This window comes from Hypomesus transpacificus, chromosome 6 (genome assembly GCF_021917145.1).
Source record: "Hypomesus transpacificus isolate Combined female chromosome 6, fHypTra1, whole genome shotgun sequence".
Lineage (NCBI taxonomy): Eukaryota > Metazoa > Chordata > Actinopteri > Osmeriformes > Osmeridae > Hypomesus > Hypomesus transpacificus.
Window position 1 is genome coordinate 10,618,820 of NC_061065.1, and position 22,894 is coordinate 10,641,713.

Below are 22,894 nucleotides of genomic sequence, written 5' to 3' on the forward strand. Positions count from 1 at the left end.
CGACAAACTAGACGCAAGAGTGTTTCTGTTCAAATGTTTTCTATTAAAATAAAGGTGATTCGATAACCATGCTTAATGATGCACTGCACACACACATAGCCAAGCGCACACACAAGCAGGCGTGCGCGCACACACAGGCATAGACAGACACACATGCTTCTCTTTGTTCCCCTCTGCCTGCCTGATACAGCACTTTGGCCATACCATAGTAAAAAGCTAACTGAGGAGAGATGGAGGGATGAATGGATTGATGGATAAAGAGATAGATGGATGGATGGTTGGACAGGTAGACAGGTGCATGGGCAACAATCCACCCCTCCATGATATTTGATGTCAGTCAAAGGTGAAGCACATGGGAGCCCTCAACACCCCAAGAAGAGAGATGGACTGAAACAAAGAGAGGATATAGAGAGAAAGAAATACAGGTAGATATCAACATTGGGTTTTCCTGCTGAATGGTCTGATAAGCAACATTTTGGGGCATTCTGTGTATGACAGTTATGTAGACTAGACTATCCTATTCTACTTTACCTGATTTTCCTTCTCACTACACACACAACTAAACTCACACATACACACCTTTAACAGAGAATGCCCATTACACAAAGATCAGATTCTTACTGTCAGGCAAGGAGGTAGTACACACAAACAAACACACACACAGCAAACTTCACACTTCATTACCTTAGAAAGGCAGATGTGGACCAGAGGGACTTTTGTTGTATTACATTCAGCCCACTGTGACCCTAATTGAATAACTCTACCTTGGGATTATACAATTTACCATCTTTCTCCTTGCACCATGCCTTTGTTTACTTCCTCGTTTCCCTCCCTCTCTCTCTCCCTCCACCACCCTCACCCTCATTTCCTCCGCCTCAAACCCTCTCCCTCCCTATCCAACCCTAAACCTCCCTTCCTCTGTTGCTAATCAACCTTTACCCACCCACCCTCCCTTACATGAACAAACATAAATGTTCACTCTGCTCGTACGCACACACCTCTCCAACGCATCTTGCTCCGCAATGTTTCTTGAGAACAGAGCACCCCCCCCCCCCCCCCCCTACACACACACACACACACACACACCACGCTCGACAGCGTCTATCATCCAATTAAGAAACACACAAAGGAGGTCGGGCATCTATGTTTGTGTCTGATGTTTTCCCAAACAGCGTAATGCTGTGATTGGATTAAAGCCCTTGGAATAGACGGTGATTGATTTTCCCTTAATTGAGAGCTATGGTGGGATAGACAGAGCCGAGCAGTCAACAGACGAACGCACAGAACTAAGACACACACAAACACATTCAGTGGCCTTTGAATGTGTATCAGGCACCAGATAACACGTTATCTTATCTTCCTCATACTTCCTGCTTTTTGTCACCTTAAGCCTGTACCGGTGAACGAACTATCAACCCTGATACAATACTACACTGCATGCTATATTATGAACAACACTCATATGATGTAGCCTACTGTAGGCTATTAACACACACCTGCATGTAGCATCACACACAAAGTCCAATGTTTACTTTCTGTAAAACTAGCCCTACACAAGCCCTCAAGACAAGGTAGTAAGATCATTTAATCGAGCAGTTCAGCAGGTATACTGGCACCACACACACGTTCTGTGTCTGAGGATGGTTTTGGGTTAGTCCTAGCAAGAGAGCCAGCAGTGCGATGCACCACCATGACCTCATCCATGGATAGGAGCAATTACAAACAACGCCATCATCGCTTAACGTCTGGCGCCATCTTGTGGTAGTCTTCAGAATGAATCCACCGAACCCTGTTTCAGCACGCAAAATAATTTATTAGACTTCCAAGCACGATACTCATGGGTCCCTTTGATAATATTTACTTAGTTACTTAGGTTTAAGAACACACAATAAGGTAGCGTCACATACCATTACAATGCATTACAATTTGCATTTGGAAAATTACGGAAACCTTATGAGCGTTCATTGCACAGCCATCTAATAATGCTACTTCAGATAGGCAAACCCAAAACAAACAGTATTGTAACATATTTTTGAAAATATTTTACATACACTATAAGGCCCTGTGTTTCCCTTGTCAGAAAAACAAAACATTAGGTTGGAAAAAATGGATGTTATTCCTTGGTACACCACTAGGTGGTGGTAGTTCTCCACAGTGAATGGGACACTTGTTCAGTGCTGATGTTCTCCCTCTAGTCTGTTTAGCAAAAGTCTGTACCTCACATTTAGGATAATATGGGACTTTATGTCTCTTTGTACTCATACATGTAATTGATTTTTCTGTTGATGCATGTCTTGTTTCATACCTGCCCTGACCTATAGTTTATGAGGGAGTGTTTTTCCAGTGGCATTTATACTACCTGATTTCTGTGAGGTATTTAAGTTTTACTGCATCATATGATGGGATGATGATTAACAGACAGGTTAAAGGCAGCTGCTTCAAACCCTTGAAGGTTATACAGTCCATGCGTTTGTAAAAACCCTATGGATCAAGGTTTTTGTACTCCACGTAAAGAAGCTATGGATCTTAGTTGCTGTAGTCCTACGTTGACAATATGTGTGGATCATAGTTACTGTAGTCCTTAGTTTGTCAAAGGGGTATGGATCATCAATGTGGTCCCTGTAACCAGAGACCGTGGGTATTGTAGTTCTAGAGGCATGTCTAAGTATTGTTGCGGTTCCCCTGGCTCCAGTACATCTCTGTTTGCATCTCAGTCAGTCTGGAGACGGTCCTCTGGAAGGCAAAGATCTCCTCCTCTTCTGTGAACAGAGACAGACGCTCCCCTACGTCCTGGAAAACACCACAAACACAGAAGGATTTACCTGACCTGACCACCAACACAGAAGAGGTTACCTTACCTGACCACAAACACAAACACATTCCTGTTTACATGATCTGACCATGACCACAAACTAGGGTAAAAAAACAACAACAAAAAACAACATAAAACAGTAACACCCACTCACAAATACTAGGGTGGATAAAATGGCCATGAGAATGAGGTCAGAAGGAGTTGCGGTCGTAGTTAGACTGCGGTCTCACCCCACTGAGGCCCAGGTCGTCCAAGAGCAGACGGTCACGCTCATCCTCCCCCCCTGAGTGGACAAACAGCTGGTCGAGAGGAGCGTCAGCCAGTAACACCACCCTCACCTGGTGGAGGGGGACAGGACGGGAGGGGGGCAGAGAGGGTGGACCGGGTGGGGGAGAGAGGGAAGGAGAGAATGGGGGAAAGGAGAGGACCGAAGGGGACAACGATGGGTGGAGGAAGAGAGAGAGAGGAAAGAGGAGAGGGGGAGAAAAAGAAGAGACAATGAGGGTTCGAGAGAGGAGGACACGGTGTGTGTGTGTGTGTGTGTGGGGGGGGGGGAACAGAGTGTGTAGAGGGAGGGAGCACAGTATATTCTTATTCCTAATCATAAAATCAATCAAGAATAAACGGTTTGAATTCAACTTCAGGTTGATGGAATTGAAAGGGAGCTGAGCCCATGCTGTAGAGTGTTGTGAAGTGCTGGTCTGCTGAGTAAGGGCACCTTGTTGTCGTAGAAGGTGTCTATGAGAGTGATGAAGCGCCTGGTCTGGTCCTTCAGCGTCAGGGTCAGCCGGGGAACGTGACGGATGAAGACCGTGTCAAACAGCCGAGCCATCTCCAGGTAGTCACTAGCACCAACAGGCTGGAGGACATAGAGATATAGAGGCTGGATGTGCTACTGTGCCTGACTGACACAGACAGGCTGGAGGACATAGAGACACAGGGGCTGGATATGCTACTGTGCTCGACTGACACAGACAGGCTGGAGGACATAAGAGATATAGAGGCTGGATGTGCTACTGTGCCTGACTGACACAGACAGGCTGGAGGACATAGAGATATAGAGGCTGGATGTGCTACTGTGCCTGACTGACACAGACAGGCTGGAGGACATAGAGACACAGGGGCTGGATGTGCTACTGTGCTCGACTGACACAGACAGGCTCGAGGACATAGAGACACAGGGGATGGATGTGCTACTGTGCTCGACTGACACACAGATAGACTATATTTGTTACGTGTAATGTTGCCCACACTTGATTCAGCAGCTTATTCAGGTCCTTAAATGTTCCCATTCATACGTTGATGCATTTTTAAGCTATCCCTCCAGACAAGAAGTTGTATCTGGAGAACATCCAGAGGGGTCGAAGGTGAGGGCTGAGTGACAAAGAAAGAAAAAGAGTGGAAGGAAAAAGAGAGAGACAAAGAGAAGGACACCAGATGACAGCAGAAGAGGAGGCAGGGGAAGCATTAGGCTCAAGGGTGAAAGTAGAGAATGAAAGTTTGAGACAAAAATAGAGTGTGTTACTCACTCTGTCACACAGCTCCTGGAAGGTGCAGTCAGCAATGGTGCCACATGTCTTCTCCAACGTCAGACACCGGCCCTGCATGGTCAGTACCTTTGGTCCTTTTACTGGGAAAACACACACACACACACATTGACATCCTGTATATGTTTATTAATGGATAGACTTCGAATGTTTTATGTGTTGTGAAAAACCAATACAGTAAATCCTTTCAGAAATATGAACATCCTGTCCTCTGCTTTGAGCCCTCTCATCCCACACCCCCTCCCCTTCTTTTTACCCTCCCTTGCTTTCCACCCCTCTCCCTGTCTCTGTGTGGAGTAGAGGACAGGAATGAATAGAGCTCCCCACCATTGTTTTGCATCAGGGCCAGATCATCAAACAGCACATCCATGAAGGCCTCTGCATCAGGCTCTCTTGTGCTGTGGGACACACACACACACACACAGGACAAGCACACACAAACGTATGCACACAAATACACGCGCACACACACCAGCACACACAAAGGCAGGCATAAAGACAGACAGACACAGAAAGAGTGAGAATTAGAGATGATAATAGAATATGAAATTAATAAGGCTGGAGTGGTCTTATTAAACAGGAGAGGAGAGCGAGGGAGGTGGGGTACTTAGCTTTTTTGCTCTCGCTGTAAAGAACAGGATGTTAGGCTCTAAACACAAACATTAGCTTCTGAATGCACCTCCCGAAGAGACTGTGTGTGTGTTTGTATCCGTGTGTACAGAGGTGCAATGTGTTTTATTTGCATACACTGAAAAGACGGAGGTACTTGAAATATCCCGCTCTGCAATGAGCAATCTGTGTGTGCGTGTGTGTGTGTGTGTGTGTGTGTGCATGTGTTTGTTTGTTTTTGTGTCCTGCCAATAAATAGAATATGAGATTGCCTTTTCAAAATCAACCGTTCCTTCTATCTCTCGTGGTGTCTATTAGTCTCTCTTGGTCTCTCTCTCTCTGTATGCCAAGACATATATATTTAGAGAACGCGAGAAAGAGAAAATGTTTGCAAGAGAGAGAGTGTTTGAGGGAGAAAAAGTCAGAGTATTAGAGTGTGAAAGAGAAGGAGAGGGAATGAAAAGACATAAGGAGATAAAGTGTGAGAAAGAGAACGAGAGAGACCCTCTTTTAGTAAAGGAGTCTCACTTTGAATACAAGAGGTTCTCTCTCTCTCTCTCTCTCTCTCTCTCTCTCTCTCTCTCTCACTCGCTCTCTCTCTTTCTCTCTCTCTCACCCACACACCCACACACGCACACACACACACACTCACAGGAAGTAGAGTCGATCGGCTGCAGGCCGGTCCATTCTCCTGTAGTCTATACCAGAGTCCAGACAGATGGACTGGCAGGAGTCCTGCATATACACACACACACATAAAAACAAAAGTGAATTCGGATAAATTGGAAGAAAAATAAAATGGCAAAAAAAAGAACTGGTAAAGTCAATCATGAGCCCACGTTCAAGGTGTTTCTGTATGTCTAGAAGACTGGTCATGGCCTTCTGTCTGTTGTGGCTCTGTGTGCAGCAGTAGTCACTGAGGCTTCAACAACCTTTCACACAATCACATTTTGGGCTTGGGGAACTTTGGTGTGTTTTTGTGTGAAGTGTTTTGTGTCTTTTTTTTCCTTAAAAATTCTTTGAGTTTATTGTTCCCAACTTGAGGGCTTACAGGATAGTTCAGAGACAGAGCTCTTTTCCAGTTTAGTGTAAAACGTCAACAGGATATATGTCAGTGAGAGCAGCACAAACTATAATCATCATCTTGCCTGTTCTAGAAGAAAGGAGACAAGAATCGTATATCATCACATTCAAACCGCCGCCGGGCAAATCAGTATTCAATGACAGCTCTGGCAAATTATGAAATCAGTGAATTTCTGCCACCGGCCTCCTTGAGCTGCGAGATAATTAGCAATCACCACAAAAGCAAGGGGACGGAAATACTCTATTCTTCTCCGCTGTCAACTTTTCATCTCCGCGCCCGTCGCATGAACAGGGTTCCCACTCCGAGCCAATTGGTTGAATCAGCCTTAATAACAACCTGACAAACTCGCTGTCCCCGGCGCACAAAAGGGAGATGTCATTTCATCAACCCTCTGTGACCTCACCACCACCATGGACGGGTAAATAGCCTAGTTCCTGAGCAATAACACTGCATCGTTATCGCCGCGTCGCCACGCATCACAAGACCGCACTCGTCTTTTCTTCTACCTTTTTTTCTTCCCTCTCTTTCTCGCTCGATTTTGTCCATACCTATATAGATGTGCGATGGGTCACTCTGAATATTTCTTCAAGGAAGAAATCTAGAGAGCAGGAGACAGAGAAAGAGAGGGTGCTGGAGGGATGGAAAATAGGGAGGGAGAGATGGAAGGAATCACAATCAAAGATGATGGTACCATTGGTTATTTATAATCAGACAGGATTAGGCCTTATGGGTCATTATTACTTGATTACTGTTACCATCTTGAAGGCTTTGTTAAAGATCTCACTCCTCACACACGTCCTCCACCTACATACTCCACTCATCTCTTCTCCTTCCCATATACTCTGACTCTTCTTCAGCCGTCTCGCCCCCCCCCGAGACATGCACACCAACACAACCACACACGCACGCACACATACACAAACCCAGACATACACACACACAACCTGCTATGTCTCCTATCACACGGTATTCATCATGCCGGACAAAATTATTGAGTATTCATAAACGGATATCACTTTTTTTTTTTTTTACACAATAATAACTTTATCGCCTTTCCTCTCTGGCTTGGTGAACACACACACACACAAACACACACACACACATACAAACACACACACGGAGCAATGACAGACATGAGAATCAGCATGTCTATAGAGAAAGTCATGCTAACACATGTAGCTCCAATCATGTCATTGTTTGAGCTGTCCAGCCCTGTCCCTCTGGACAGACGTTTAGCATAAAAACAGACTGCCTTTTTCTTTTCCTCACTCCCTCTTCCTCTCCCTCTCCCCAATATCTTTCTCTGTCCTCAGCTCCTCAAAAAGTTGCTTTTGAGTTTTTCAAAGAGCGCGGTGCCATTGAGAAGCAACAAAAGCCAAGGATAGCTGGCTGGCGGGTTCTGATGAGGTTCACTCCCTCATTATCTACACCAGAAAACATTTGATGCTTTTTTTTTGTTTGGCCCTCGGAGAATTGACCAGGCCTCAAAGAAGGCAGGGTGGGAAGGCTGAAAAAGAGATGGAGGGAAGCAGGGGAGGTGGATGGGGAGTGGGGGGGGGGGGGAAAGGTTGTCATCCATTCATCTGTGTGTGTCTTACAGCCTGTGTGTGAAGGGAGAGAAGAAAGGGGAGGGAGGGGGGGGCAGAAGGGTCGGGAGTGGGGGGGGGGGGGGGGGGGGGGGGGGGTGAGAGGGAGAAAGAGAAAGCTTAAAACAGTGCCTTTATGCTGGCCGTCCTGGACCACTCTTCTGACATCAAAGTGCTTTCACTAACTGGGGAGTACGTGTGTGTGTTTCAGAGTGTGTGTTTCAGAGTGTGTGTTTTTGTGTGTTTCAGTGTATGTGTGTGTGTGGTGATTTTATTCAGTCCAGGCATTCCGTGGGGGACGTAACAATGTGAACACCCTAATTACACCTAATGATCTATTCCCTTTAAGTCTGACTGCCCAGGACCAGGGGGGGTTAGTTCCGAAGGGTCGTTCTCACAACCTCCCCCAGTTTGGGCTGCTCCTCTTGGGGAAACATCTTTTCAATGTGGGGCCCACCTTCTGTGATCCAGGGCCCTACTGGACCCCCCATATACCCTCCACCCCTCTCTCTGACAGACACCCCACCCCCTCACAGACCATGCCCCTCGTTCACAGACCACGCCCCTCATTGACAGACCACCCCCGGATGACAGACGCCAACCTCTCCGACAGACCCCGCCTCTCTCTGACATCCCCTTGCTGAGCTGGAGGCAGGTGTTGTAGCTATACCTGGCCACTAGAGGTGCTACAAGACTAACTAGATGAGATTGCACTGTTACGGAGAGAGCAGGGTTAGTGTGAGTGAAAGAACATTTAGAGAAAGAAGACCAGATTAAAAGCGTGAGGAAAAAGACAGCTGAACAGGATAGAGTGAGACTGAAAAGATAGAGAAGTGCAGAACAAAGAGAGGAAGAAAGAAAGAGACGAAGAAAGACAGAGAGGAAGAAAGAAAGAAAGAACGAAAGAAAGTGGTAGCAAGATATTTCCATTTCTAAAAGCCTTATAGTAATATACAACTAGGCATGGATTGGTTCATACTGTATATATAAAAAGAAAGAATGAGGTGATGGAAAGTATACAAGTGCTTTCTGCCTCAACTGCTGGCTTTCTTTCATGATCTAAATGAGCCATTATTGGATTAGACCGTCTCTTACAGGAGCTTCAAGGTGGCCCACTACACCCACGCACAACACACACAGTAATACTAGCCCTGTTGTACAGAACACTCACACACATTCATTTATACTCACACACGAGCGTGCACACGCACGCGCCTACACACAGACACAGCAAACCCACAAAGGTTTGCCAACAACCTCAAGGTTATGTGGATAAAAGCAAAAATATAAATGCCAAAACTGAAGGAGCAGAACCTGGAGAACACTATTTCGCTCGACCAAGCTATGCTCCATGCAGACATCTCATACGAGGCTGCTTCTGCTGCATAACCCTGTCCCTCCTCATCCTTTTTCTTTGAAATAGGGATAAAACAATTACGAAGGAATTCCAGGGGGCAAACAGTACGTCATTGTTGCACTGCTAAATGCCAATAGGACAATGCCAGTCATCAAACATCAATTTTCATTTGGAGGGAGTCCGTGGGCTGGGGCCTCTTCAGAGCCACTCTCTGCTCCCTCCTCCAGGGAGAGACCTTCAGTGGAGGACAGGCACAACCAATCTCGCCCCCACCCCACCCCCCTCCTCCTCCTCCATTCTCTCTTCAGATGAAAACGCTTTCCACGACTGGACTTTTTCAGCCATCCGTTTGTTTATTTATTTATGAATTCATTATTTTTATTAACAAAAATATCACACACGGCAATTAGTCATCACAAAAATAACGAATTATTGAAGAAAAGCTAGTTATTAGAAGGCTGGAGAGGGGTGAAACAGATTGGGAGACAAACACACAGGCTTCTTTAGTAATGAGTGGGTTCTTGTGATCGTGAGTGAAAGTGAATAAAGCTCTCGGAGAGAAAACAGCCCTGTTTGTCTGTTGGCCTGTGTGTCTGTCTCTATTTGTCTGTGAGCCTGTCTGCCTGTCTCTCTCACTCTCTCTCTCTCATCCATTCAAGCAGAATATCTACCATGTCACTAAAACTCAGACCCAGACAACAAGTAAAGATGGGAGTTAAGCTGGGGGTTGATCTGTGACTGGGGGGGTTCAGGGCCTGGAAAATTGGTAGTAGGGGCGTGGCGGGGGTCCTCCGGGGTCACTCTTATCAGAAGTCAATAGTATGAAGACGTCAGTCATGGGTGAAGCTGCTCCTCTCTGGTTCAGGTGGAAGGAGCAGAGGTCAGACCTGTTGTCATCCCCGCCTCCTAAAACTACAACTAAACACATATCAGCTGACAGCGCACATGTAAAACCACAAACCTGTACATTCAAGTGTACGCTCGCTCACTCACTCATTCATTCACTCACTCATTCATGCTCACTGACCCCCACACGCAGTCAATACCCCAAAAGTCAGAGAGCGTTGGATCATTGTTCTCCTCCAGCTTTAATTCACTCTATTAGGGTAGAACCTGAACCCTCCCCCCCCCAAAGAGCTCCCCTGAATAACGTCACAGGTCATCCCCTCAAGACAGGGAGGTGGGGGGGGGGGGGAAGGGCACCTCCAAACCAGCCCATCCCAAACCACCCCAAAACCAGATGGCCTCACAAAGAGGAACATGGACCCTGAAAGGCATGAGGTTGGGAGGTCCAACAGGGACGTAGGGCATTCAGCTACCCCCCCCCCCCCCCCACTTCACCCCTGGCCCCCGTCACCCCTGTCACCCCTTCCACCCCTCCCCAGGGGGGATTAGATAGGGTGGTCAGGGTGAGGGGGTGTGGAGTGGGGCATTCTTGTTGAAATGACTTTAAGGCCTCTACGGTTTTAGACGGTTGATAAAAGATGCGTGGTGCGTGGTGCGTGGTGCGTGGTGCGTGGTGCGTGGTGAGTGGTGTGTGGTGTGTGGTGCGTGGTGTGTGGTGCGTGGTGCGTGGTGCGTGGTGTGTGGTGTGTGGTGCGTGGTGCGTGGTGCGTGGTGTGTGGTGCGTGGTGCGTGGTGCGTGGTGTGTGGTGTGTGGTGTGTGGTGCGTGGTGTGTGGTGTGTGGTGTGTGGTGTGTGGTGCGTGGTGTGTGGTGCGTGGTGCGTGGTGTGTGGTGTGTGGTGCGTGGTGCGTGGTGTGTGGTGTGTGGTGCGTGGTGTGTGGTGCGTGGTGCGTGGTGTGTGGTGCGTGGTGCGTGGTGCGTGGTGCGTGGTGCGTGGTGCGTGGTGCGTGGTGCGTGGTGCGTGGTGCGTGGTGTGTGGTGTGTGGTGCGTGGTGTGTGGTGCGTGGTGTGTGGTGCGTGGTGTGTGGTGCGTGGTGTGTGGTGTGTGGTGTGTGGTGCGTGTAAAGGGGGATGACATAGCAGAGATCATGTGACCCTGAAAGTCTCCATTAAAACAGACCCTGATTCCTGAAGCCCCTGTCCACCTAGGTTTGCGTAGCTGCTGGGTGTGTGTTGGTACATGTGTGTGTATTGCTAACACATTACAGTGATTCAGGGCACTCTTTGTAACTGTTTCTCTACGCCTGTTTATGCATGCTTACAGGTGTGTTTGAGTATGTGTGTATATGTGTGTACAAGGAAGTTTGTGTACCAGTATATGTATTTCCCCAGTTTGCATAGCCCAATGTTCTGATAAAATGGATCAATTTCCCACTCTTTGGCCTCCCTATTTAGGATTTAAATACCTATAAAAGGCAGAAGAATGCCCTCCCCCCTCTTCTGTCAAATCCATGAAAAATTATTCACCAATTATTTATGATCACAGTCACTACAAACACCTCAGTAATTACCTCTGTGTAGAAACATCATGTTCCTACCTGCTTACAATAATGCTTTTAAATTGCAAAGCAGTTTCATCGCCGCGTGGCTAGGCTCCACCATGCTCCCTCCCTCTCCTCCCTTCCTCACCTCACTTTTTCTCTCCTCCCTTTGAAATGCAAGCAGGCTGTTCCGCTCTCTCGCTTGCCTGTTTGTGTTCGTTTTCCCCATCTCCATCTTTCTCTCCCCCATCCCCATCTCTCTCTCTTTCTTTCTTCATCTTTCTCTTCTCATCCCTCTCTCTCCAATATTTCTCTCTACCCATCCATCTCACTCTGCCACCCTGTGTGTGTTTGTGTCACCATGGTAAGGGATGATCAAAGACAGCTTTGTGATGGTGTGTGTGGTGGTGACCAGATAGAAACCACATCAAAACACACGGGAGCAGAGTAAAACAGAGACAGTTAGACGGAGGTGTTTGTGGGTGCTGTTGCATGTGTGTGTACGTGTGTGTGTGTGTGTGTGTGGAGGGGGGGGGGGGGGTGTTGCGTACATGCATGCATTTTAATGCCCGTGTGTGTGCGTGGCTGGGTTAAAAATTAACAAATTAATTAGACAAGACAGTGGAGATCAAGAGAAAGAGCGAGAGACGAATGGGGGATAAAGAGATGGAGAGACAGAGAGAGAGACAGAGGGAGACATGAAGAGAAAGAGAGGGGGATGACTGTCTCTACCTTCAACACGTGGATGAAAGGCAGGAAGGCGTCTCTGTGAAGTCCGTTTCGGTACAGATCTGAATGGAGAGAGGCGGGCCTGTATTAGCAGTGCTGTTTAGCCTTCTAATAACGTCATTCTCCACACTCACACTGGCTGATCAAGTGGCCATTGATCAACAGAAGGATGGGATGGGGGCACAAAAGAGGCCAAGGGAGAAAAATGGATTTCTGTACCGGGCCCAGGCGGCAGCAACATGAAATTCATTACATTCCCAAACAATGGTGTCGGGAGACAGAACTGTCTCTTTTTCAGCAGCTGACAATGTCCACACAGTGATGCTGAATAGAGCTTTCAATTAGCTCGTCTGGAGCGAATTACATCTGAAGTAGCGTACCCCATAAACATAAAAAACACAGACAAAGACACACACACATGCATACATACAAAGTCAAACAAATAGTCAAACACACACACACACAGAGTCAAACAAATACAGTCAAACACACATACACACACACACACAAAAGCTTGCACAAGCTGCTCAGAGTAACTGATGCAAACGAGTAGTTGTGGTGGTAGTGGTTTTATGTGCTATGTTATTGGTTGAACAATGGGGAGTTGTGGAGTGTCGTGGAGTGTTATGGGGTGCTGTGGGGTGGGTCCTGCCTCGGCTGTACTGTTATTAAGAAGCTCAATCATTAAGAGTCATCTTACCGGGAAATCACAGATGGAAGTGCAATTGTCATTGAAAGGCCCTCCAGCCCTAGCCACCGGGAGCACTGGTGAGCCACAAAAGAGGAGACCCAACCATCAAGGGCCTGAAATTAAACATTCATTCCTGTTTTCCTCCTCCTCTACCCCCAGTACATCCATTAACAACATTGCTGAAACGAGGACAACAACGGCTTAAGCTGAGCAACACAGCAACGACAAAACAACAAAGATGTGGACGTGTGGCCCATCTTGGAGCCCCTACTTCAGTCACATGATCCACTCAGGGGCTTTTGATACTGGCGGCTCAACATCAACAGAGAGAAGCGAGAGACATGTCTTCCTTTCATGTTAGGTTGTCTCTTAAAGGCCTTCATGGCTCCATTAAGCCGTCTAATTAAAACCAAAGAGGCGCTCTATCAAGTTGGCGTGGTCTGGCGCTTTGTTCTTAATGGCGGCTAAATGTCAGAGAAGCGTGTCTTTGTCTGAGAGGACCGTCTCCTCCGCCGTCACGCCACTCCAGCGGGCGAGGCCGCGTTCACACTCATCCCAGAAAGAGAGGACGGGGAAAGACGACACGTCGCTCTCCCTCTCTCTCTCCATCGCTTTGCTCCCTCTCTCTCTCTCCATCACTTTGCTCCTTCTCTCCCTCTCTCTCTCCATCACTTTGCTCCCCCTCTCTCTCTCCATCGCTTTGCTCCTTCTCTCTCTCTCTCTCTCCATCGCTTTGCTCCTTCGCTCCTTCTCTCCCTCTCTCGCTTTGCACTAAACGCAACATCACAGACCTGACAAAGCGATGGCGGTCGAGCCGACAAAGTAAGGATGAGATGGAGAGATAGAGAGAGGGAGGGGGAGAGATTAAAGAGTTACAGGCCTCGTTTTTACAGATTGTGTATGAGATCACTCACTCTCTCTCTTAATTGAAAGCTTTTAAACAGCCTTGCTTTGATACAGGCTGGGGGGGGGTGGCGGCGGCGGCGGAGGAGGATTACCTTCAGGTGGTGCGACTGAAAAATCTAGTATAACAGGCCTGGTATAACCACATGCTTTAGATGGTGAGAAAAATCATTGATCTAATCAGAGCAAATATAAAGAGCTGTTCTGCTCACACTTATCAAATCAGTTCAGGTCCGTGATTACCTGAAGGAAGGGAGAAAGGAACGTTGTAGTTCTAGTGAGTCAGACAGGGATTGAACCATCCTTCCTTGCGGACGGGTCTTAATGAAGAGGAGGGAACCTTGAGAGTGGTGTCACGCATCCACAGTGTCTGGAGGATTAAAGGGCCTGAGAGAGCGGCGATGAGATCTGCTCACAGAGCTAACATGTCGGACGGGAAATGATGTGGACATGAAGGTTGTTTGTGAGCCATTGTTGGGTTGAAACTGTGTAGGTTACTTTTGTTTGCACCACAATACCCTCTGAGAAGCAAGCCAGCTGACGATGGAGAAGGGCAGAAGGACACACACACGCACACACACACACACACAGCCTCACCCTCAGGATGTCTGTTGGAGGTAGCCACCACCACTACTCCAGTCCTGAACAAGATCTCAAACAGCTGCTTCAGAATCATTGCATCAGCAATGTCAGTCACCTGAGAGAGAGAGAGAGAGAGAGAGAGAGAGAGAGAGAGAGAGACAGAGAGACAGATATATTAATTTGTTAATAATAAATCTTCTACTGACTGACATCACACATAACAATATATTTGTGTGCCTGTGTGTGTATGTATATGTGTGCACGTGCACATGTATGTACCATTAAGAGCGTCTGTACGACTAAATGTGTGTGTTTGTGTGTTTGAGGTCAACACATGGCAGCTGAGAATGAGCATTCAATTTTCTGAGCTGATTAGTTGCATTCAGGTGCACTCCATCTCAACATGCTGGCTCTGGCCATACACACACATACACACACAATCAAGCACTCCACCTGACTGCAAATAGTCACGAAGCGTCTTTCTGTCGAGGACAAGTAGCCAAGGCGATACAGCGAGGCTGAGCTAATCAGCTGGCCAGACGGCCACAATGACAGAGCGAGGCAGCAATAGAAAGAAAAGAATAATAAAAAAATGAGCAATATGAGTCCAAACAGGGGGGCCACAATAAGAGACAAAGAGTCTCGCCAGATGGCCATGCACAGGTGTGTGTGTCTGCTTGCATGTCCGTGTGTGTGTGTGTGTGTGTACTTGCATGTGTGAGTGTGTGTGTGGAGATTGATCTTCAGCTGTCATACGCACAACCTCCGAGGTCACTGCGTACTGTGCATGAGCCCCCTCCCTTTTCACTGTGTACACAGGCGCTGCGGCAGCTTCTGGAACATTACCTAGGACACCATCACCACAACAATGACGGGTCACTGACGAGAAAGTGACCCCTCCATTAGTGATTTTTGTCTCGCCCTCTCACATACTCCCTCCTTCTCGCTCTCAGTCGCTCTCTCTCCATTGCTCTTTCCCTTGGCTCTAAGATACACCTTGAACTCAGGATTCAGTGGATATTCAGTGGAGATTCAGTGGTGATTCAGTGGTGATTCAGTGGTGATTCAGTGGAGATTCAGTGGTGATTCAGTGGTGATTCAGTGGTGATTCAGTCTAACAAGAACTTCCTCCATTCAGGAAGTATCTTGTGAGGACCCGAAGCGTAGCGCGCAGCTCACTGGGGTTTCTGGCCGTCAGAAAGGCCCAGGGTTGTCATGGGTAGGTGGAGTGTTCTGCCCTGTTCTTGTGCCTCCCTCCTCTCACCCGTCCTCTTAGCTACTTCCCCAAAGTGAAACAGACACTCATGACAGCCATACCCCAACCATATGTTGCTTATCTTAACATGGAGTGTCCTCTGTTTTCTTGCATACTAACCACCGTTGCCCCGGTAAAATACTCCATTAGCATCAGCGCTAAAGCCTTGATTTTGCTAAGGAGGGGCAATGAGGGGAACCCTTCATACACCAAATTAAGTTGTGTGTGTGTGTGTGTGTGTGTCTATTCAGGATGAGCATGAAGCCAGGGCGCCTGTCTCTGAATGGGGTCCCATTTCCTCCGACAGTCGTTTTTTTTTTTTCATTTCAAAAGAATCATTTAATTGTGACCTTTTATCCAACCTATATTTGTTTATTCATGTGCCCCTCAACTAGGGCCATACTCAGAGAGGCCATATTGATTGTGAATGCCCTAGGAAAGAGAGATTGGCGCAGGGAAGAGAAAGGATTCCATGAAAATTGTATAAGGGTTTGGGGGGAGGGGTGAGAGTGTGTTTGTGTGTGTGTGCATGTAGGTAGGGGATGAGGGGTGCACAAAAACAACGGTGGGGCTGTTGGCGATATTCAAATGAGCATCCAATTACACCGTCTAAAGGAGTCAGTCACACGGGTGCCAAACGAAGCGTCTTTTGATGTTACATCTCTTCACCTCCACAACCTGGGGTGGGGGGGGGTAATTTCACAGAGCGGATTGGGACTAGGGGTCCAAGACAATAACAGCAGAGCACTTTCTTCCCACTCTCCCATCTCGCTCGCTTCCATTCTCCATCCCTCCATCCCTCCATCCCTCCCTCCCTCCATCCCTCCCATCTCTATAACTCCATTCTCTACCTCATCGTTCTCAATGGCTCAAATTCATTAGGAGAGCAGGGAAGGATGGATAGAAGGAGGAGGTAGAAGGGATGGAGGAAAGCAGGGGGGGGGGGGTGAAAGGAGGGAGGGAGGCCACAAATTACTGATAATAGTGCGATGCTAATGAAGAGAATGGGGAAATGTAATTAGCATTTAAGAGGATAAGATCCATCTGACCCGCTGTCTGAGCGCCAGTCGCTTTGCAGCGCCACTCACTTAAGGAGGCAGGAGACGACCGCTGATACGCACACACTCATCTGCATGGCTGAGAGGACCAGAAGGCTGATTGGTATAGACCCTTCCGGCTCCCCTCCCCCAACCTCTTGTTTACGCATCCCCACCCCCCCGAACAACACGTACACAGGCACACGTGTGCGCGTGAGCTCGTCAGCGGCGACCGTTGACGAGCTGGATAAAAAGACAAAAGTGGGGCGAGCGCAAACAAAACAAATCAATGAGAACGGGGCGAGTTTCAAATGTGAAAGAGAGCAATGAAAGATGAGCCTCTTGATCCTCCCGGGCCCACTGAAAGAGAGAGAGAGAGACAGAGAGAGAGAGACAGAGAGAGAGAGACAGAGAGAGAGAGAGAGAGAGAGAGAGAGAGAGAGAGAGAGAGAGAGAGAGAGAGAGAGAGAGAGAGAGAGAGAGAGAGAGAGAGACAGAGATAGAGATAGAGATAGAGAGAGACAGAGAGACAGAGAGACAGGGAGAGAGAGACAGAGAGAGAGAGAGACAGAGAGACAGAGAGACAGAGAGATAGAGACAGAGAGACAGAGAGACAGAGAGAGAGAGAGAGAGAGAGAGAGAGAGAGAGAGAGGGCTGGAAAAACAGACAGTGATGACCTTTGACCAACTATTAAGAATGAGTCAGGAATAGCATGGACTGAATCACCTTCTATAATACGTCCTAACAATACCACAATAAACAATGTGTCCCTGCATGTCTGTCTAAGAGCCGGGTCAGGACAATATAGCAGAATCCTTCAAACATCACTTAACAGCAACGACAGAGTCAGCCATTCAAACGCAGATGGGCCTAGAAGATCACTTCTAATGACGTTCATGCAATAAATGCGTAATCCTCTGCCCCAAACACACCTGGAGGTGCTCAGCTCAAAACCCCTGATTCATCTAAACAACCAGCTTATTGTTCCGATTGGTGGACTGGATTTATGTAAAAACCAACAAGATGGAAGATCTCCAGGAATATGGTTGGAAAGTGCCATCTTTTTACCATCAAGTTACAGTTGAGTTGGAATCCTACTCTTTTAAGGCCCCAAAACTAAACAGAGCACCATAAAGCTGAAAGCAGAATCCATCCATAGGATATTTCTGCCCAGACCAGAAGGAAGTGAATTCCACTCTGAGCCACAGAACATAACGTGAGAGTGATGTTATTCTGAATCTGGCCACTAGGTGGCTGCAGTCTTGTGTCTGTGAGTGTTGGGAGTGGAAAGCAAAGCAACAAGTGAACTGTAAACCTACAGGTGGTTTGGTCTTTGAGCAACAGCAGTGCATGGAAAACCTGCTTTATATGCATTTATACTGGGATAAAATGTGGCATGTGGGAACAATTAAACAACCAGTGAAATTTGAGGAGGAACATAACCAGGGACATGAGGGTGCAAGAACGACATTGTTCTCATTTTCTTTCTACGCTTGATTTGTGTTGTTAAACATTTTGTACTGTGTGCCTCATAGATAAATGACACAATGTTCTTTTGTCTTGAATGTTTCATACTTCATAGTATCTTAGTAGACTATCACACACACGTACACACACACACACACACACAGACACACACACACACAGACACACACACACAAATACAACCCCTGCACACCCACTCACCTGAAACTCATCAAAACACAAGATGCAAGTTTCACTGCTGATCTCCATGGCAACTGGTGAGATAGGGTCATAGGTGAACATTTTCCCCAGCCTCCGTTTAGGCAGGCTTTGTTTGCTGCGATGGATCCCTGTTAAGCATTAAACACAAACGTCAGGCCCATTCCTCAGCACACCTGCATCTGAGGACCACAGCTCACAACGATGCACAGAACAGTAGTAATTTCACACATGGACAATGGTGGACAATTAACTGAGGAGTTAAAGAGCACACAGAGGGAGGGAAGTGTCTGTTTTTTTCACTATTTATGAGAGACTTCAACACTTTTTCAGAGTCAATCCAAACAATGTGTGGTAGTGGTTACAACGTGTGTGTCATGTGTGGATGTGTGTGAGTTCACACGTGTGTGTGTGTGTGTATGTGTTTGTTTGTGCGTTTTGCATGTGTCTGGGTTTACTTGTACAAGTGTGCGCGTGTGTGTGTGTGGGGGGGGTGTACACAAAACTCATGCGAAACCTCAACAGAGAACAGTACTGACTTTTGTGGATGTCCAGCATGAAGCTATGGAAGTGGACCCTCTTCTTACGACCGTGTTCCATGTTAGCGTAAAACATGTCCATCAGCATGGTCTTCCCTGTGCCTGGAACCAACGACACATCGTCTGGATCCCAACACTGTCCAATACCTCAGCCTCGAATCCCTGGTCCCCTGCCCCACTGTCTGTCAACTACTGAAGCACTGAATGGTGGTCTGGGTCGTGCCCAACTTATAATAGTTAAAATATGTGCAATTGTACATTTGTCTTACTTAAAACTGTCTGTGGTTGCATGTGTTTTTATTCGTATAATTGTATATATTGTCATTTCTCTCACCGACATCTCCGTGGATATAGAATCCCCTGGGTGGGGGAGGGGGAGGGGGAGGGGGGGGATCTTCCTGTGGAGGAAAACATAAATAAAAGAAAAAAGCTATCAGAAAATGAATATTCACAATAGTTTCTCCCTCCCACATCCAAAACAGTCCTCCCTTCCTTTACCCTGAGCTGCCTTCCCGGGGCCAAGACAACCCCATAGAGCATTTACCAATCAAGAGGTTACCAGGAATACATTCATTATCCTTAATGTAAATGACACTATGGAAAACAAATTAATATATACAACATTATTCATGGGCCATATTGCATGAAACCATTGTCTGATTTGATAGCATCTCCCAGGGCATGAAGCCATGTCGTCAGGATGGGCTCTCACTCCCCAGACGACTCAACTGGTGCGCTCAGAAGACAAAGGACACGTAATCAACAAGACAAGCCGGGGTTCCCACGAAGACAGGCATCAGGGCACGGACAATAGGGGGATTTGTCTGACTAAGCGGGGAGGCTGGTGGGAGGCTTCATACGAGCTGGAGTGGACTTCAGCACACAGCCCTTCTTTAGTCCTGGCTAATTGTGATAGCGTGGCTGTAAAGATGTGGTGGCGGAGGTTATTCTCCTGTTGACTTCAGCCTATCAACACTTGCCGAGGGGCAGAGAGAGCGGTGGTGTGTATGTGTATGTAAACCCACTTCTCTCTCTGTGGACACTGAGCGGCCCAGACACGCCTCCTCAGGGTCCCTGTGTGAGACTGGGCCACAGCACCGCAGGTCACCGGGAGGTCGTCTGCTCTACGAGCCATGGGAAGACTGCACTACAGGGCCAACACAGGCCCCCTCTGTTAGGACAGCACCAGGTTGGATTCTGTTGTTGATCCTTGTTTTCAGCAGTGGGAGTCATAATGGTCACAAAACAGAAACATTTAGTTTAGGGAGCAGATTCAGGGAAGCATTAGTCAGTGTTCACTGCTCTTCACTGGGAATACGGCTGGCATATCTCTGCACAATGGTTGATTCCCAGCTGAAAAAAACATTCACCCTTCCTGCCTCAAACCCCAACACACACTCTGTTCCCTGTCCCTATCTCTCTCATGTGCCGTATGGTCCTATGTCATATCCATACCTGCCCTGCCCTGCCCTGCTCTGCTCTGCTCTGACCTGTTTTTCTGTCCTGTCCTGAGGTGGGGTGAAATGCTGGAAGAGCCACAAGTCTCTTCAGTCAGAGTGTGACTTCTCGCTGACTTCCCTTGCTGCTCTCTGGCACCGTGGGTAATTGTCTCTGGTGGCTGGCTCTCCGGCAGAGTGGAGAAGGACAAGGCCTTCTCTCACTTCAGCCCCCACATCCCACTTGGACCAGTGATCTGAGTGAGCCCGCCTATTTTCACCTCCGTCCACCCACTATTAAATGCCCTGGACCCAATACTCGTAGAACAGCAAAAAGTTCACATGTCAACACCTTAACCAGGCAGCTGAAGCCGGCGTCTCGCTATTGGTTCCTGCAAACGTAGTTTACATAACAAGCTGTCGTAAAGGTTGGCGAAGGTTGTCTGTCTTTGGAGCCGTGGGTAAGAGCACACAACAGCACGCCCATACAGGACTCATCCATGAGGGCCTATCTGACTTGAATAGGGGGAATCCTTACTAGACAATGTACCATTGTTCATGGCTACAACAACACGCTACATTGGGTCAATATTAAGTCAAGTGTAGTCTCCTAATAGACTCGGCCAGTCAGCCAAGGACAATGGCGGCACTTTCAGAGAAGGGGCACACACTGAGAGCAATATGACCTAATTCAAATCAGTGTTATTGCGTAAGAACTCCAGTCACACTGTATGGTATGTGAGAGAGAGAGAGAGAGAGAGGAGAGAGAGAGAGAGAGAGAGAGAGAGAGAGAGAGAGAGAGAGAGAGAGAGAGAGAGAGAGAGAGAGAGAGAGAGAGAGAGAGAGAGAGAGAGAGAGAGAGAGAGAGAGAGAGAGAGAGACAGACAGACAGACAGACAGACAGACAAAATAGGAATAAGGTAATGGTGATGGCTCTAACACCACCATCACCATATTTTCCAGAGAGTGGAATCAAAAGCAAAAAAGACAAAAATTCCTCCAGACAATAGAGATCCCCTCATTACTGGCTGGGGATGATGAGAGGGAGAGAGAAAATGGGACTAACCCAGCAGGAGGTCCACCCTGTAGCTATCCCAAATACCTCCCTGGCCCCATGTCTGGTCCAAACAGCCCCCAAACTCCCACCACACAGACAGCTAGCTAGCCTGACCTAAAAAACAACCCAAATGCACTGCCATATTGTGCCTAAACACACACACAAACACATGCTCACGCACATAATGTAAGTACACATTAATGCACTTGCGCTTTTGCCAACACAGAATGTGCACTGTACAAATACACACAAACTTCCTCGATGGCTGTCCTTGCTCTGATCAGAGTAGGCCCGATATCATGAATCTAGATCAGTCCAAACAAATCCTATTGGATTCCTATGTGACTTGGACTATCCGTGTAAACAAGACCCACAACCAGTTATTACACAGTCACGAATGAAGAATTGCTTTAGATGCGTTAGATAAAAGACTTGCGATGTGGCCAAGGTTCCACAGTTTGGGCCCAACTCCGTTGGACAGGAGCATCGTCCCCATCCATGCTAAAAGGCTTGAACTCAAAACCACTGAGCCAGAAGGCTTTGTAAAGGCAAGATACACCAGGGACATTACAATCAAGTGACTAATTGCCTCTGCTAACTGGGACAAAGTTTTGGAAAAAAAAACTGAGAAGCCTTGCCAACACTGGAAAAGAGGCAACTAGACTTGTTGATTTAGTTCACAAAGCACAACAGGGAGGCAAAGTTTATGGTCTAAAGTTCTTTAAACTACTTCATAGTTGAAAACATATTCCTCTAGGTATTCTTTGATATCATAACTTATATACCTGTATTGGATTAATCAATGATGGGGATGTTTGGTGCAATGACTGACATGATTCCTTATGCAGTATTCAAATTTGGCTTAGTGTCAGGTTAGGAAAAAACTATTAATTTGTTACTGAGGAGCTCCCTCACGATGCAATGATTTAGATGAGCTAGGCCTCTCCTCAACTCTATTCATACACCCACCTCCTCTGCTGCAGCATCTCCTTCACTGGGAGTTGCACTCAGTTTGGGGTCCTTTCCCTTAGTTGGCTTATGTTCTCCCTCTTTACCCTTTGGCTTGGGCGGTATCAGGTAGACACTGTTAGAATACCCCTGGAGGACTGTCTGCAGCTGGCCAAGCTTATGCAGAGCATCTCTTTGCTGTGTGTCTTCCTTCAGAGAACCAACACGGACCAGATCTTCATAGTGCAAAATCGTTTTGAAGGACGTTTCTGAGGAGCTGACTTTAAGGTGGTTGGTGATGCTGAAGGACCTCCGGTTGTTGTAGTGTAACCTGGGGGTATAAAACAAAGAAAACCCTAAAAGTTAAAATGTTGCTACTAAAAACAACAAACATAAACACAGCTGAGATAATTTTACACATAGACCTTCTGAATGTGACTGAATAAGGCTCAACATTACAGTGTGTACTAGCTGGGGATTTTGGAGTTCAGTATACAAGGTTTCAGTTTGTGGGTTACCTAACACACACAAGCTTACAAAGCACGTGTTGTTTCACTAAACATATAATCAACACAACCCAAAGAAGCTCTTACCTTTAGCATTGTAGAGAAAAGGATAATAGATTGTATGATAATTCAGGGAAGTGTTTTTC

General features: G+C 47.1%; 1 protein-coding gene across 1 annotated transcript in view; it reads right to left on the reverse strand.

Moving 5' to 3' along the window:
• Nucleotides 1-1,792: 1,792 nt before the first annotated feature.
• The window catches only part of afg1lb (AFG1 like ATPase b), a 23,529-nt gene continuing 2,427 nt past the window's right edge, over nucleotides 1,793-22,894 (reverse strand). Inside the window, exons 2-13 of the mRNA XM_047022150.1 lie at nucleotides 22,264-22,573; nucleotides 19,136-19,199; nucleotides 18,802-18,903; nucleotides 18,266-18,393; nucleotides 14,302-14,401; nucleotides 12,114-12,172; nucleotides 5,621-5,703; nucleotides 4,687-4,757; nucleotides 4,342-4,442; nucleotides 3,531-3,671; nucleotides 3,043-3,150; nucleotides 1,793-2,790 (exon numbers count right to left, since the gene is read on the reverse strand). Of these exons, the coding sequence (XP_046878106.1) occupies nucleotides 2,662-2,790; nucleotides 3,043-3,150; nucleotides 3,531-3,671; nucleotides 4,342-4,442; nucleotides 4,687-4,757; nucleotides 5,621-5,703; nucleotides 12,114-12,172; nucleotides 14,302-14,401; nucleotides 18,266-18,393; nucleotides 18,802-18,903; nucleotides 19,136-19,199; nucleotides 22,264-22,573 (1,396 nt within the window). The 3' untranslated portion in view covers nucleotides 1,793-2,661. The remainder of the gene's footprint in view (nucleotides 2,791-3,042; nucleotides 3,151-3,530; nucleotides 3,672-4,341; nucleotides 4,443-4,686; nucleotides 4,758-5,620; nucleotides 5,704-12,113; nucleotides 12,173-14,301; nucleotides 14,402-18,265; nucleotides 18,394-18,801; nucleotides 18,904-19,135; nucleotides 19,200-22,263; nucleotides 22,574-22,894) is intronic.